This window comes from Spermophilus citellus (assembly GCF_964194105.1).
Source record: "Spermophilus citellus genome assembly, chromosome: 9".
In the NCBI taxonomy this organism is placed as follows: Eukaryota; Metazoa; Chordata; class Mammalia; order Rodentia; family Sciuridae; genus Spermophilus; species Spermophilus citellus.
Genome location: NC_138191.1, coordinates 129,099,273 through 129,115,589, shown reverse-complemented (window position 1 = coordinate 129,115,589; position 16,317 = coordinate 129,099,273). Strand labels below are relative to the sequence as shown.

The following is a 16,317-nucleotide window of genomic DNA, read 5'->3' as shown; positions in this document are numbered from 1 at the left end:
CTTTGTACTGAGCCCAAGTCCACCTCACGGTGCTGTCCACCCTGTGGCCCACGTCCTTTGGATATTTTGCACGCTTGATCAGTGTCCTCACATGGTGACCCCTCCGAAGTCGGAGGATGGCCTCCGAGGCACGGGGACCCCCCTGGACCACCCCCCTTTCTCGTCCTCTGTCCTCGGTGCCTTGGCCCCACATCCCCGGCCCCGCGCCTACCTGGAGCCCTCTGTGAGGGTGGGAAGAGCTGCCGAAGCCACGCTGCTTTTGCCTGTCCAGCAGAGTGTCCCCCGAAGGCGCTGGGCGCCAGCCCTCCTGACATTGGTAAGAGCTCAGCAGGGCCTGAGGGGCCCAAGAGCCCCTGTGGGCAGGCAGCCAGGACCTGGGAGGGCCCCTGGGGTTAGCCGGCGGCCTGGGCCGGGCCAGGGGTGTGGACTGAGGTGCCACCTTTTCCTCAGCCGTCTGCCCCCTCCCCCACCCCCTTGCTGACAGCTCTTAGGCCCAAAGGCCCCTCGTGACCACCGACAGGTTCCCATGCACGTCCAGGGTCCATGAGCAGTTCTGTGGCCAGCTGAACAGTCCTGGCCTCTGGGAGAAGGTGGACAGAGGCTGGCTCCTGCCACACTAGCTGCTGCCCGCGTGCACGTGGGTGGTAACTCAGGAGACCCCCAGCTTTCTCCGGAGAGCGGTGGCGGGGAGAATTCCTGGGCACGGGGGTCCTCCTGAGAAGGTGTTGGCTGGACACCCGCCCAGGGCTTTGCTGTGACCTGCTGGCCGTCCGGAAAGCACCTGGCCTGCCGGGCTGGGGGGTGACCAGCATGAGCCCTGATTTGCTTTGCAGGGTCTGCGTCATGGACTGTCCCGTCACAGGAGGTGGTGACCTCTCCGTCTGGTCAGCAATCGGCCTCCAGTTCCAGGGGGACGGGGCAGCAAGCCCACAAGACGCAGGGCCTCCTCCTGCCCCAGGTGGTTGCAGAGCAGACCCCAGCCCCTGACCAGGCGCCTCTCCAGTTGCCTGAGTCCCACGGTTCTTTCTGGCTGAGGGAGCAGCGTGTCAGGGTCTGCAGCTGTGGGGAGTGGATGTTGTTGTGCTTTGTTTTACGTTCTCCGCCCCCACCAGTCCTGTGTGCCGGGGACACATGTCAGTCTTCTTCCCAGACGTCCTGAGGATGCACAGGGAAGTTGGTGGCCTGGGCGAGCCAAGGGGCCAGGTCTCGATGTTCAGCAGGAGCATGTTCAGCAGGAGCATGTTCAGCAGGAGCGAGCAAGGCGGGAGAAGACCCTGGGTGACAGATAGGCCTCGGCCCGCCGCACACCTCGCAGCCAGGGTTCCTGCCCTCGCTTCCAGTCTCCCCTTTGTCCAAGCTGGACACCCAGATTGTGCAGTGTCCAAACCCAGAACCTCCAGCGGTGACATTTCTCGGAGAGGCACAGGAGTTGGCTCATAAGAAACAGCAGAGAAGCTGGATCTTGGGGGCTCCGCTTGACCTTTCACCCCTGGGCTTGTGCTGCGCAGCGAGCACTTCTTGGCCTACGGCTGGGTTGGAACTGCCCTGGGCACTAGGGTGCATAGTACCCGGCTCGTGCCAGGGACACTGCAGAAAGGCCTGGGAGGGTTCGCTGGTCTGGTCTGGCCTGGCAGAGGACCACCTGGAGCTGCTCTGTGCTGGTCAGGGTCCCTGTGGCCTCTTTGCTGCCTGCTCTGGGGACCGGTGCTGGGCTGGTCTCCTGTTCTGCTGCGGTGGGCGTGAGCGTGGGGGAGGGGAGCCGCGGGGCTCTTTCCATTTACATTTTTCAAATAGTTTCTTCTCTTCTCCAAGAGGCCTGTGCACGGGGAGGCGGCATTTGACCTTTGGGTTGTTGGGGACCCAGCCAGACAGGGGTGTTGGTGGCCGCCACAGGAAAAGCCGTGGACCTGGGCCAGGACGAGCCGGGTGCTGGTTCCGGTCCTTCTGCGCATCCCGTCCTTCCGACAGCCCTGCAGCGGGTGCACGGACCTCATTTTGCAGATGAGGGCACCGAGGCACGAGGCAGGGCCTCAAGCCAGATGCCTGGCCCTGGGGCTGCCCTTCTCACCCAGGCCACGTGGCCTGGGGAGCTGCTCACTGCAGGAAGCTGCACAGGCAGCTCTGTGTGGGGGCTCAGGCCCCCTGGTAGGCAGGAGCGCTGCCCCCCCCACCTCGCTCTTCACCCCTCTGGGCCCCCTTGACCCACGTTTTCCCGTGTCCTGATCACACCGTGGTTCGGAGGCCACCCTGCCACAGCCCCTCAGGAGAAACGAGGGTGTTCTTTCATTCTGAGTCCTGAAGGCCAGGGCTTCATGGGAGGAGGGACACACAGGGGTCCCTTGCTGGTCTCCCACTTGGAAGTTCTCAGAATCTTGACCGCAGGGGCCTCTGGAGACAGACCGGGACAGGGGTCTCCCTGGCCCTCTGAACAGAGTGGCCCTAGGGGAATGGGAGTGGACAGAGGAGCCCGGAGAGGCTGATGTGCCCTGAAGTCACATGGTGGGTGGGCCAGGCCTGTGGGGACGGGACTGAGTCCCCGCTGGACCCCAGGCTCCCTGTGCCTGCCCCCCCCCCCCAGAGTCACTGCTGATCTGGGGCATCAGCCCTGGGGGAGCCTGTGTGCCCGCCCCCTTGTCCCAGGCAGGACAGTGGCCTCTTGCCCACCTTGCTGGCTGCCCTGCCTCCTGGATGTCCTTTCCAGTCACATGTGCTAGGACCTGGGGTTGGGGTAGCTCATCACGGAACAGCCTCCTGGTCAGCCGTGTTGCCAGGGCCCAGGCTACTGGCCACCCAGCTACCCAGCTGGGTACAGCCCAGGTCCCCAGGTGCCATTCCCGCATTGGTCAGCAGGAAGGGTACCCCAGCCCCTGCAGTGGGGGGGGGGTCTGTGACCAGCACAGCATGTGCCCGGCACCGCCCAGGCCCCCCCCTCCCCGCCCTGCCCCGTGACCCTGTCCCCTCTTTCTGAGCCCAAGGTGATTTTTCAGTTAATTGGACTGGCTGGAAACCCCGGACTCTCCAGAGTGTGGGAACCATCCCAGGCCAGGGGCCTCCCTCCCCAACTCCTGGGACCTTGGCTTCGGGGTGTTACCGCTGTTGGCAGTCCTTGCTTCCCCAATGTTGAAGACTAACACCAGAGAAGCCCGCGGAGGCAAGGTCAGAGTAGAAGTTTATTAAAGGACAGCAGAAAAGACTTCTCCCGGAGGAAGAAGGGGACCCAAGAGGTGGAATCTGTGGAAGTGCGGTTGTCTCCCCTTTTTATAGTTTTGGTGATGGAATGTGGGTGGGAAGGCCCCAGGAGTGGGACACAGGTGGGCCAAAGAAGTAATATGGGCTGGAAGGACTTCATTATCACTTCTTGGGATGGGCTATCTCCAAATCTGTTGGGGGCTGTTTCCTGGGCTCCATTAACATTAACATTTCTTTGGGATGGACTTTGGCCTAGGGCCTTTCAGGGACTTCATTAACATTCCATGAGTTGTCCCTTGTTTCCCGGAACCTTTGTCAGCATGGCCTTCATTTTAGATTTCACTCTTAGAAATCTAACTACACTGACTACCTGATTTTAAATCTGGCTTCAGGAGGAGGGTCTGGCTGCACATCAGGACACCAGGATGTGATCCCGCACCCTTTGGAAAAACCCCAGATGGCGCCTCCTTTGGGAGGCCTCGCACAGAGGCCAGCCCGCGCCCCTCCACACGCCCACCCTGGCCCCTTGGTGACTTTATTGCTAAGTCGTCTGAGAGGCGACAGGGGTTTTCCTGAGGGGAGCATTTGGAGTGTGCAGAGAGTGTTTTAGGTCGTCCTGGGGCAGCAGCTCAGCTGGGCTCGGGAGGAGGAAGGGGTTACGTGGATTAGTGGGGACCCCACAGCGCCCACAGGCTCGCGGGTGGCAGCTGAGTGTGAGTGCCACCCACCGCGGTCTGCGGGGACTTGGTGGCTCTGGCCTGACGTCCTGGGCCACAGACTCTTGATGGCATCAGCAGCTGGCCACCTTGTTTTTGACACCAGGCCAATTCTGTTTTGGGGCTTCTAATCTGTCTCTCGTGCAATGTCACGGCATCCCGGGGCGGTGGCCACAGCTGTTATCTCCATTCTCTGCTGAAGGACAAGGACGTGACCTGCCAGGGTCAGATGGCCACTGAAGGACAGCACCAGGATTTGGACTGTCGTTGGTTCCAGAAGCACCGCTTGCACCCGGCACTGTGCAGGGACACAGGGACATGTGGCAGCGGGAACCATTGTCACCCTTTCTAGTCCACTGTCACAGGTCGGGATGGACGGTGGGTCCTACAGCTCCGGCCTGTGTGCACGGCCCTGTTGGACAAGGAGCACTGAGAACCCGGATCTGCTGGCCACAGGGGTCAGCAGGCATGGGGACTCCAGCCTGCAGCCCGTGTGCGATGGCGGGGTTGGCCCCGGAACCCCCTTATCTGGGTGCCTGTTGACACCTGTGGGACCTTGGGCCTGACTCACCCGGGTTGGCCCTGAGACCGACTTGGAGTCTCTCAGCCTGAGCCTTGGCACTGACCCTTCCGGCCCCTGGAACCCGTGGCCCTGCTCAAGGGCGAGAGCCTTTCAGAGGCCGCCTCCTGGGCCCAGTGTCCCTGGGAGCTGGGGTGGGTACAGAAGGGGATAGACCTGGGGTGTTGCGCCGCTGGCTCAGACTCGGGCGGGCAGGCAGGCGAGGGCAGGCGGACATCCCTGCTGTCATGGGCCTTGCTCAGGTGGCTCTCCCGGTCAGATGAGTCCCTGCTCAGTGCATTGAAGGGCTTGTCACCAACACTGGGTGGCTGGTACTTGGCCGGCTTCACCGTCTCCTCTTTGTGGTTTGGTGATATATGCGTCTTTTCTTGGAGGGTGGAGCAGCATCACCAGAGCCACTGTGCCACCTCCCATTCAGAGCTGGCCTTGTGCGTGTGTGCGTGTGTGTGTGTGTGTGTGTGTGGGGGGGGGGGTCGCGGCCAGATCCAAGAAGAGGGGACTGAGTATTTTATTATCAGAAGCTCCAAGAGGCCCAGCTCGTCCCCTGGCCACCATCACACTGTCCTGGCATCCAGCTGGGGAAGACGTCCAGCGTGGTCTTGAGGCCTGGGGGCCTCATTCGTCCCTGAGTTGGGATCCAGCTGCCCTCGACGGGCTCTGTGAGTGGGGCTGGGCGGGGGGCAACAAGGGCAGGAAGAAGCTGGACTTTAAACACAGGAGGTGGGAGGTGCTCGCTGTAGGGGTAGGTTCCATTGTCCACCTTTTCTCCTCTGGTTTCTGAGGGAAGGAGAGGGAGCCCATGGTTTTCAGCACACAGCAGGTAGCCTTCAGGTCTGTGGGGACCCTGGGTGCCCAGAAAACTGTCCCCAATGGAAGCAGTTCCTCAGGGCTCTTTTTCAGTTGCAAGGGACAGAAAACCCATCTTCAACTGGCTGAAACACAGAGAGGACTGAGTCGGCTCGTGAGTGAAAAGTGCAGGGCTAGATTCTGGCTTCAGGTGGGGTGTGATCCAGGACCCGGTGTATCTGCAACCTGGCTTTGTCTTGTTGGTGCTCCCCTCACGGTACCAAGAGGGCTCCTACTGACAGCTCCAGGCTCCGTCCTCTAAGCTTGAGGTCATCAGTGAAGATCACCCGGATCTTAGTCTGGGATTAGCTCTGCCTGGACTGGCTGAGGTCACTGCCCACTTCTGAACTAGTCACTGAGGCCTGGGTGATTCGGAGCTCTGATTGGTCAGACTGGGTTGAATTTCTGTTCCTGAAGTACAGGTGCTTTGGGGTGTTGCCAAAGGAAAAGAAGGGGCCTAAATGGCCACTGGCAGGTGGATGTGCCTGGTGCCCCGTCCCAGGGGCAAGAGCAGAAATGTTGGAAAGAGAAGGGAGGGGGGCCGGCCTCTCCCACCCAGCCAGGCTGTCTCAGAGGTCACGCCCTTCCTGGAGTCACCTGTGGAGGGGTCTCTGCAGGCTCTGCTGCGGAGGTGATGCCCAGGTGTCCAGGAGACACCAGGTGACCCTGTTCTACTGCCGGATCCTCAGGTCCAGTGACTGTGCTGGGGCCCGTGGTTCCTCCCCTTCCCGCCTGCTGAGGGGTGGCCCCTCTGCCTTCCGGGCGTCCGATGGTGACCCTTCCAGGACAGGGACCTTGGCCCCTGGTACACAGTTGGTGCCCATCGTGTTTGGGGGTGGGTGAGGGAAGGAGGCGCCCCCTGTGCTGGGGATCCGATTCCCGGGGTGTGACGGCTATGGGCCAGGCTCCCCAGGAGTGTGTGGCCCCTGGGGAGCAGCGCCAGGAGGTGGCCTGGCAGAGGTGATCTGGCCGCATGCTGTGGTCCAGGCCAGCAGCTGCAGGGGAGGTGGACCAGACGCACCCGAGGGGAACAGTGGGAGAGACGGGAAGGACCCGGGCAGCACCATGGGGCGGCCATGGCCCGGCCCAGCCCGCGTGGTGAGAATGACCGGGCAGCTCCCCAGGCTGGGCATCCCGGGGGTCCTGCTGGGGAGTGGGTGGGTGTTTGAGGGTACGTTCCGGGGGGGGGGGATTGCTTATTCCTGTCACCCCGGGGCTGTGAGGGTTGGGATCAGGTGACAAAGGTCCCTCTGCTGCTGCCCGCCCATTGACCCGTCTGCACAGGCGGAGGCTGGGGGCCAGGAGAGGCAGCCTGGTGATGGGGGCCCGGGAGTCCACGGAGACAGCGTGTCCAGCTCCTTGTACCCGGGATCAGGTGGGAGGAGGGTGGACGGGGCCAGGAATGGCCGGCAGAGGGAGGCCAGGCCAAGTGGTCGTGGAAGTGTGCCCTTGGCTGGCTTCTTCCAGGCCGCAGTCCCCAGCTTGGTCACCGCACACAGGCCACCTGCTGAGTTCAGGAGCCTTGCTGGGCTGCCCCCGGGCAACTCCGGCCCTTCATAGAGCTCGGAGGCCCCTTGGGCGCTGATCTGCAGCAGGGGGCTGGCACGGCGGCCGCAGCCCGGGCTGCCCGGACCCGGGACCCCAGCCCCACTCAGATGTCAGGAATCAGTGGTGTCTCTTCAGGGGACCCAGCCGAAGGTCCCAAGGAGGAGGAGCACAGGCTCGCCGTCTTGGGCCTGCAGTCCACAGCTGTCCCCCTAGGAGGGTGTCACCTGGTGGCTCCAAGCGGGGGCTCCGCGTCAGGACCTCCTGGCTGCACACTGGGCCTGGCTTCCCTGCAAGGAGGGGCCGGCCTGGGCTGTTGACCTCTAGCAGGCCCAGCACGCCCGGGGGCCCAGAGGTACAGCTGCCCCTGGACAAAGGTGACCGCCACTCCAGGGATAGGGCATGTCCCTTGCAGCTGAGACCCACCTCTTTCCCACCGAGTCCAGAACCCAGCAGAGGGGGTGCCCTGGCCCTTCACTGAGGTTTCAGCCCTGCCCTGGGCAGTGGGCCATGCCCAGCCTCCCTCTCTGGGTCCATGCGTGTAGGTTGGTCCTGCTGCTGTCTAGCCTCAGGGTCTCTTGCTTTCTCTGTCTGGAGACACTCGAGGTCATCTTCTTCCGCACTCTAGAATGAGCACCATCACCGGGTACTGAGTCTGGCACTCAGGTGGCACTTGTCCCAAGCCCGGTAATAAGAGGGGCCATGAGCGCAGTGTCCACGACGCCCGGGCACTGCTGACCCAGTTGGTGGAGGGGTGGCTCCAGGCCCAGCCGTGGTCTCTGACTGAGCCTCCGTCGGGAGCCCCCACACTGTGGGTCCCCGTGAGGAGCCCGTGAGACGGCGCCTGGCCTCCTGCATGGGGCAGCCAGGGGCCGGGAGGGGCGACCCGCCCTTGGCCATGGGGGGTGTGGGACGGCCTGGGGCAACAGTCCTTCCCCGCAGCGTGTGTCGCTCAGGTGACCCCCTGGGACCGAGGGCCGTCCACCACACTGCCCAGGTGGGCGCTGGGTCCAGGTGCCTTTCCGTGGGACCTGCTGGGAGCGGGGGCTGCGGGGCTCTGGACCTGGATCTCTTGGGGGGTGGGGCATGAAAATGCGCTTTTAATGGGAAACGGAGACGCCCCGCGGTCGTGGGCCTCCCCCCCTTCCCCTGAGGCAGGATTCACCTGCAGCAGGACATCTGCCCTGGGGTCTGAGGCCGGGGAGCAGGACGTCCCCGGGGTGGCCGCTGGGGAAGTCCCTCAGCCTGCACTTGCTGTTCGCACCATGGTCTGGCCCCCAAAGCCCCCGGCTCTTCTGCCCCCTCCCTCCCTAGTCGGGTGGCCTTAGAGCCCGCCTCGGACACTCATGTCTGTCTGTCCTACCGTGCCCCTGCAGGCGGGAGGCCAGGGGCTCAGGGCTCCGTGGTCACCAGGCCACGGCTTCCCCTGGGAGACACAGGCCGTGATGAGCTGCCCTTGGCCCCCGTCCGAACCTTCCGGAATGTTCCGTCTAGAGGATGGTGGGTGTTCACCCTGGGCTGAGACCCTGGTCTCTGGTCGTGGCCCGTTTGCTATGGTGGATGAGGACTCTGGTCAAGTCACAGGAGTGGGGGAGCGAGGCCTGAGCCCTGGCAGCTGGTGCCTGCCCACCCGTCTGCCACGCTCGGCACCTCAGGGTGCTCCTGTGCCTTGGGGAGCCTGCGCCCGCCCGGCTGGTGGGGTGCTGGGTGCCACGGAACACAGCCCCCATCTCTGTGGCACCACCGCTTGGTACAGTCACATCTGTCCCAGGGCTGCCTGGGGCTGGCTGACCCATGTCCACTGTGGGCAGCAAGGGCGAGCTGCCCCCTGCGGGTCCACCATTCCAAGCCTGGGTGCCCCCAGGGCTCTGCAGCCCGGGATACCCTGTGCCCTCGGCCTTGGCTCCTCACCAGGGTGGTAGCATCATGTTCCACGTAACAGCGTTTCAGTTGGTGACAGGCCACACGACAGGGGTCCCGTGAGACCTCAGGTGCTAGCCAGCAGGGAGAGGGCCTGGGCCTTGGGCAGCCGGGAAGTCAGCTGCGGACGACCCAGGGCCCTGCGGTGCTGAAGCTCCACTCACCGAGGCTCAGACCCTGCCCTGCTCTTCACACTGCGTGACCTCGGTCAGTCACTGGCCTCCTCTGTGCCTGTACCCCCAGCTGTAAGGCAGGGTGGTGGTGACAGACCCACATCGAGGGCTCACTGTGAGGACTACCTTAGTTAAGGTGTAAGATACAACAAAGTCTGGAGAGCGTGTTGTATGCTCAAAATCGTTAGCAGAGGTACAGTCGTGATCACGATCCATAGTCGGTGTGATGTCATTGCTCTAACGACCTTGGCTTGATGATAAATCACCAAGAACCTAGAGGTGTTAGAGGTTGCCTCCTTGTTACTAGGTGACTGCTGGAGCTCCAGCCATTGAATCCAATTTTCAAGAAAAAGGTGGGAAAGGAGCAAAGCCTTTTTCTTAAAGGGCAGTCCTTCTCAGGGACTTTTCCTGAACTGGGCTGGCCAGCACTGAGTCACAGGACCACCCTAGCTGCAAAGGAGGCTGGGGACTCACACTTAAACTCATGGCTCATGAAAACTGAAAGAGATGGGCTGCATGCAGAAGGGCAGTCTGTCCAGCCCCTGTTGCCAGCCAGCGTGGGCCCATCCCCCGGTGGCCTCTGGGGCGAGGCACCTGGGTCCTGCGGTGGCAGTCTGTGTGCCGAGGGTTGCCCCAGGGCCGCACGGTTGGTAACGCTGCCCCCGGGGGCAGGCAGCCGCTCTGTCTCCCAGCAACACTCAGCTCCCACAGCTGGAGACCGCTGTGGCTTCCGCCTTCTGGCCTCCTGTCTTCCGCCCTGGTCCCAGGGGTCTGAGGGCAGTGCCCAGCAGTGGCAGGACGGTACACGATGGTCCTCTGCTCTTTGTGTGTCTGGGCAGAGGCCAGGGTGGTTTCTCTAGGGCCTCCTCCTGAGGCTCCTCCTGCCTCTGGCCACAGCCTCCGTCCTGCATGGGTCTCCACGCCTGGGCTGCCTCCAGTGCCACAGGAATACTCTGTTTCTCTGTGCAAGGGTGATGGCAGTTGTCCCCATGCCACCCGGTGCCTTAGCCGCTCGCTGCGCACGTGTACCTGGAATGCAGACTGTGTGACGAGGGGCAGGGTGTGCACTTAGATAGCCACCTGTGTGGGGGCCACCAGGCTAAACAGACAGCCAAAGACACAGAGCCCAGGGTCTCTTCTCTGCCAAGGGGAAAGACGCATACATAGGACTCGTCGAGGTACCTAAAGAGATTCCACTGATATGGTCAGGCCCAGAGAGGGACAGTGACTAGCCCAAGGTCACCCAGCAACTAGTAGTCCCTCTGAGATGGAAACCCAGGTTTTCTGACTCAGCTGCTTCATCGTCTCTGCAGGGTGAGGTTGGCCGCTTCGTGCAGAAGGGAAGGCAAGTTTTAGATGTCGTGGTGACACACCGCGCAGGGGGGCAGGCGTGTTGAGGGGCTTCACACGGGTCTCTTGAGTCTTGGTGTTTGCTCTGTGGTGCTGGGAAGGGAGCGGAGTCTCGTGCAGGCTCGGCCAGTGCTCTACCCTGAGCTGCCCCACACCCAGGTCTTGCTTTTCTGTCACCTTCCTTGCACAGGTGAGGCCACCAAGGCTCAGGGATAGGAAGGGTCCAGCCTGGGGAGACGGGGCTTTTGTGCCCAGCCGGGGCAGCGCACCCAGAGCTGGGATGAGCCCCGGGCCCTGCCCCCTGCCCAGCTGTTTTTCAAGCCTGGTCTCCTGGACTTGCCTCCTGCAGGCGCCTCACCTGGCACACACACCCCCCCCCCTTCCGCAGGCCCGGGTGGGGGGGGCAGGCCGAGGTGTCCTGCCCCGCAGGGTCTGGCCCCTGCCTGCCCCACCCTTCTGAGCGGTGTTGTACTGAAGTCCCCTCTTGGGATGGCCCTGTTCCTGCGTCCTCTGGGGTGGGCGGGGCAGGGCTGCTGGGACACAGTGCAGGGGCCCAGCCACATAGGAACCTTAAATGACCCTGGAGACCAGGTCGGTAGGGTGTGCCCCGCGCCTGTTTGGGACCCGCTTAGGCCGAGAGCTGCTTATCGTGTTCTGGGGTTCAGCGCCCACTCTGCACCTGGGGGTGGCTTTACATCTGGGAACCCCCAGTGGGTGGCACCCACGCAGCCTGCGGACAGTCGACCACCCAAAATGGCACCAGGGTATGCAAGGTCGGACCCCCTGCTCAGGCTTGGAGTTGAGCCAGGTCTCTTGGACCCACGTCCTGCTCCACAGACACGGGAGGTGACCATGGGAGGGCCCCAGGGTGGTCCGAGGAAGTCACTTCTGAAGGAGAAAACCAAGAAACAGACCCCTGTCTTCCACCTGCTTGGGGACGGGTGCACGTTAGCGTCACGTTTTGTGGTGCGTAGACTCTTGGTGACGGTCGTGGGACTAGGAACACCGGAGGGACGGGCAATTGAGGACTATTGATGAGAGAAAATTCCAGAGTCTCGGCTACCACCCCAGAAGGGGAGCCCCGCGGGGCCGAGTGGCCAGGGCCAGGCAGCCTCCTGGACTGGGCGTTTCAGGGCAGCCGTCAGCTTCAGGGGAGAGGACTTGGGCTAAGGAGGGCTGCAGAGCAGGATGGTGGCAGGGAGCCTCTATTCATCTGGGCAGCTCCACCCAGGGTGCCTCCAGTTGATGGAGGTGGAAGAGGTCTGGGTGACGTCAGCGGTCCCTCTCTGAGGCCAGGGGGGTGGGGGGCGTGTGTCCTGCCCCCTCCACCTCAAGACCTGAGGAAGCCCAGGGGGTCGGGCGGGCCGAGTACCTTAGACCTCAGTGCCCACAGGCGCTGATGACCGAGGGTGACACTCGAGTGGCACCGCCGCGTCCACATTGAGCACTTCAATGGGAGTGGCCCGGCAGCTGATAAGGGGCGGGCCCATCGTACTGATGGGGACCTGCTCCTGTGCCCAGCCAGAGGCCTGGGACCAGTTCCCAGCTACTCCCCTTCTGTGACCTCTAGGGGTGAGGCTGGTGCCCCAGGGTCCATGGAGTGTGCCTCCCCGGGTCCTCCCGGTGCCCTCTCTGAGGGGAAGGGGAGGGACACGCTGGCCCGCTTGGCTCCTCTGCTCAGTTCAGATGCTCCTCAAGGCCACTGGGTGCCACGCGCTGCCCAGGCACCGGGGGGCTCGCTGGTGAGGACGCGTGGGCCTTGTTATTTGCTGATGAAGTCACATCCCCAGGCGGCTGCGGCGAGGCCTGAGCTCTGGAGAAGGGCAGGGGGGGTGCAGGGCCGTGCACTGAGCCGCCCTGGTGGACACCGAGGGCCACCCAGCCCACCCCAGAGCCCACCTTTAGCTTGGGAAAGAGTCAGTCAAGAGCTGAGGACGGGTCCAGGAGGCCAGAGAAGGCCGGAGGTGGGTGGGGACTGTCACAGTAGGAGGCAGCCCCAGGAAGTGGGAGAGGGAGGCACAGGTGCCGAGGCCCTGAGGCTGGGAAGAGCATGCGTGTGTGTCACGGGACCCGCGTGGCTGGCCTGTGGGGACGGGCGGGTGGTGCGGGGGTCGAGGCCGCAGGGGGAGCCTCGGGCTGCCTCAGGGATCCGGAACATCCCTCGATGTGTCTCCCAGGTGAGGTTTGTTTTCCTCTTGATGTGCCACCCAGAGCCGTCACCGAGGTCTGTGTCACCTGCCCCCTGTGGTGTGGTGTTGGTGTTTGGCGTTGCTCGGGCGAGCAGACCTGGAGGAGTGTCACCAGCCTGTGGCCAAGCTGGCAGGAGGTCGCGGTGGACACACCTCTCCCTGGGGGACGCGGACACCCCGAGGCCTGGGAGGAGGGGACACTGTGCTCTCCTCTGCCTTGTCCCCGGGGACTCGCTGTCGCAGTGTCGGATCCCAGTGCTGCAGGACCCTGGGCAGCTGGTGCTGCCCTCCTCCTGCAGGTGGGAGGGGGTCCCGGGTTCTGGGCGCAGGCGGAGCTCCTGCGCTGAGTCCTACAGGCCGGGAATGGTTCCAGGGGTTTGCGGAGCCTGGGGCTGTGGCTCGGGGTCCCCTGCTCACTCTGCCAACCAGGCAGCTCCTCAGACCTGCCCTCGCACTTTATGTGTTTATTTGTGTTTATCTATTTGTGTATTGGTACCAGGGATTGAACCCAGAGGTGCTTTACCCCTAGCCACACCCCAGCCCTTTTTGTATTTTATTTGGGGACAGAATCTCCCTGAGTTGCTTAGGGGTCGCTCAATTCTCGAGGCTGGCTTTGAACTCGTAATCCTCCTCCCCTGGCCTCCCGAGCCGCTGGGATCATAGGCATGGACCAGGGCCACTGCGCCTGGCAACGTCCTGACCTCCGAGCTGCCTGAGCTTGGCGCCTCCACGTTCTGATCTGTCACATGGGGGTCGTGATGGCACCTGCCTTGGGTTTGGGGGAATAGATGCGATGTCCCTGGGGAGCCTCATCGGCACGCTGCGCTCCTGGCTGTGGTGGCAACTGCTAGGACTTGGCCGCGGGGTGGACGTGCTCAGGGCAGAGGCAGCCGCGGTGGTGCCCCGAGAGCGTGGGGAGCTGGGGGACTCTGGAGGCTGGGCGGGCCCAGGGCTGGGCTGGACCTGGGGAATGAGGTTCGGTTTCGGGGCTGGGTGGGGGTCCTTCCCCGCACACGTGGAGGGAGCTGCAGGAGAAGCGAGAGCACCTTGAACCGTCCCCAGAAAACGCTGTGACAGCAGCCGCGCTGCCCTCTGACGCTGTCTCCTTCTCCCCTAGGGCTCCTGCGGGAAGAAGTGTCCCGGCTCCAGGAGGAAGTCCACCTTCTCCGGCAGATGAAGGAGATGCTGGCCAAGGACCTGGAGGAGTCGCAGGGTGGCAAGTCCCCCGAGGTCCTCTCGGCCACCGAGCTCCGGGTCCAGCTGGCCCAGAAGGAGCAGGAACTGGCCAGAGCCAAAGAGGCCCTGCAGGGTGAGTCACACGCCCGGGCTGCGACTGCCCGCCCCGCTCCAGCCCTTCCTGGGGTGGGATCACGCGTCTCGCAGGGTTGGCTGTGGCCCTCGTTCCCTCCTGCAGGATGACTACCACATGTTGTCCATCATGGCTGGCCGTGGGCACCTCTCTGTGGGGCACGAATCACAGGTGGGCGTCTCTGGTGGCCCAGCCTGCAGACCGACCCAGCAGCAGGTCTCTCTCCCAGCCCTCGGGGGCTCCAGTGCCCACCCTGACAGGACAGAGTGGCCGGGCTGGTTTCTCTGCTGCAGAAGCATCTGTGTCCCCTGCGTCACTCTGGCTTACGGCGGCTGGCTCTCTAGGAGGGGCTCGGGCCTCTCCTCACACTTCCTGCAGCCCGGGTCCGGGGAGGAGCCGGCAGATGGCCAGGTGTAGATGTCCAGGTGGCCTCTTCATCAGATGCCCACAGAACCCCGGCACCATGGGGCAGAGATCTGCTCTACACAGGAGGGAGCCAGGGCGCTGTGCACCCGGCCGGGTTCCTTGGAGCTGGTTGGGGACCCGGCGGCAGTTGGAGAACTGGGGCCTGAGACCTGGGCGGGGAGCGAGCCTTCAGGGTCTGCCTGGTTCTCTTAAGCCCCTGAGTGTCTCTGCTCCTCCCGGGGTGCGCGTGGGGCGCCACGCTTGCTTTCTAGGGAGCCCGGGGAGTCAACATCCAGGGGAGCCCACCCCCGAGTGTCCAGTGCTCTTGATTGAATTCTTTCCGGTGTCCACGCTCCTCTCAGAGGCAGACGAACCGCCCTCCTGCGCTGGGAGTGTGTGTCTGCGGGGGGCCTTGGGGTGGCAGTGGTGTGTCTGTGGCCCCGCCTGTGTGGCATGCTTGGACGCATCTGGCCAGGTACACACGCCTGCTCATGTGCAGCCGCCCAGCAGGCCTGATGGGTCTTGTGGGCCACCGGCACGCCTGGCTACCAGCGTCTCCTCGTGCCTTCCCTAGATGGAACCCCGGGTCCCAGGAGTGTCCAGTGCACGTGTCCCTGGGCCCGGGCTGTGCAAGCTGAAGTCCTTGGTCATTCTGAGTGTGATGGTCCTGCAGAGACTCGAGGCTGTGCAGCAAACTGCCCAACAGCCACCATCCCCATTTTATTCTGGGGACAGCAGAGCCTGCCTTCCTGGTCCTTGGCCAGGGTCAGAATTCCACCATCTTTGCTCACGGGGACCTGGGAGGAGGAGGTCCCAGGGGAGTCAGCCCAGGCTCCTGTACCCACCACTCCCAGCTTCTCGGCTGTTCCCAGGCCCGAGCGTGGGCAGCAACGGCTTCACGGGGGGAGGGATGGGAGCTAACTGAGGCTCTATAGAGCAGCAGAGAAACCGGCCCCGCCCGGGCTGGACCCCAGCTGGACCGCTCACTAGCCGCGTGATCTCATGTAGATTCCTCAGCTTCTCTGAGCCAGTCCTTTGCTGGAGGATAATAACTGTGCTTACCACCGGAGCTAATGATAGTCGCTGCTCCCCAGGTTGTGAGGATTAAATGAGATAGAAGGCGCTTGGCTCAGCGCCTGGCACCATTACTAAGGACCATTGTACATACTTAGTGATGATCAGGGGCAGGGGCTTGGCAGACCTCCCTGGATCTGCTGGGCGCTGTTGGCTGCCTAATTGGCATCAGGGGTGGCCCAGACCTGAGACTCCCTGGTGCCCCTCCAAGCTCAGGATGGCAGTGTTGTGCAAGGCCTGGGAGTGGGCACCTCGGGCCACCTGGAGTCCCCTGCCGGGAACTCCCCCGTCGTAAGGAAGAGGCTTCCTCCCCAGCCGCGGCCCGCGGTGCGTAAATTGCAACAGATGTGGGCAGGAGGAGGGATTTCTGTGCTGGAATGAGAAGGAGAACAGGGGCCCAAGCAAAGCAGGCAGCAGATGTTGGGGTGACGCCTGCTTACAGCCACTGTCCCTGTGGGGAGGAGGCAGAGGCCACTCGGCATCCCACCCCCATACCCCAACCTCGTGGTGTGGACGAAACCTGCATTTTAGAATTAGGGGCTCAAGCCGACCCTGGAACGGCAGTCCACGTCCAGTGTCGAAGCAATGAAGGGAGGGAGTGGGGAGACCCCCTCGGCCTCCCTGGGGGTGAGTCTGGGGTGTCCGGTTTAGGGACTTGGTCCCCCAATGAGCCCTGAGTGACAAACAGGAACAGCGTGGTCACTGTGCCGTCGACCCCAAGTCCCCGCACGACCTTGTTTCACACATGCGCTGACTGCACCCGGGGAGCCCCGGGGTGTGGTGATGTCTCCCGGCTCCTCCGTTTCATGATTTCCGTGTAAATCAAGGCATCACGGAAATCATGGTAATGAAAATTCGCTTCTTTCATTTTGTAGTCTCTGAACAGCATGTTGAAGGTGAGGAGCGATTTCCCACAACAATAAATACTCTTTGAAAACATAATTTTTAATGACTACATAATGTTCTCCCAAATGGAGGTACCATAATTTATTTCACCGTTTTCCTGTTATTGGACATTTAA

The 16,317-nt window shown here is 62.9% G+C and overlaps 1 protein-coding gene across 2 annotated transcripts in view; it reads left to right on the top strand.

Annotated features, from left to right (window-relative positions):
* The window catches only part of KAZN (kazrin, periplakin interacting protein), a 346,502-nt gene that overhangs the window by 245,307 nt on the left and 84,878 nt on the right, over positions 1 to 16,317 (top strand). For both annotated transcript variants that reach the window (XM_081307588.1, XM_081307589.1), the window contains one exon: positions 13,626 to 13,817. In XM_081307588.1, coding sequence (XP_081163714.1) covers positions 13,626 to 13,817 — 192 coding nt within the window. The remainder of the gene's footprint in view (positions 1 to 13,625; positions 13,818 to 16,317) is intronic.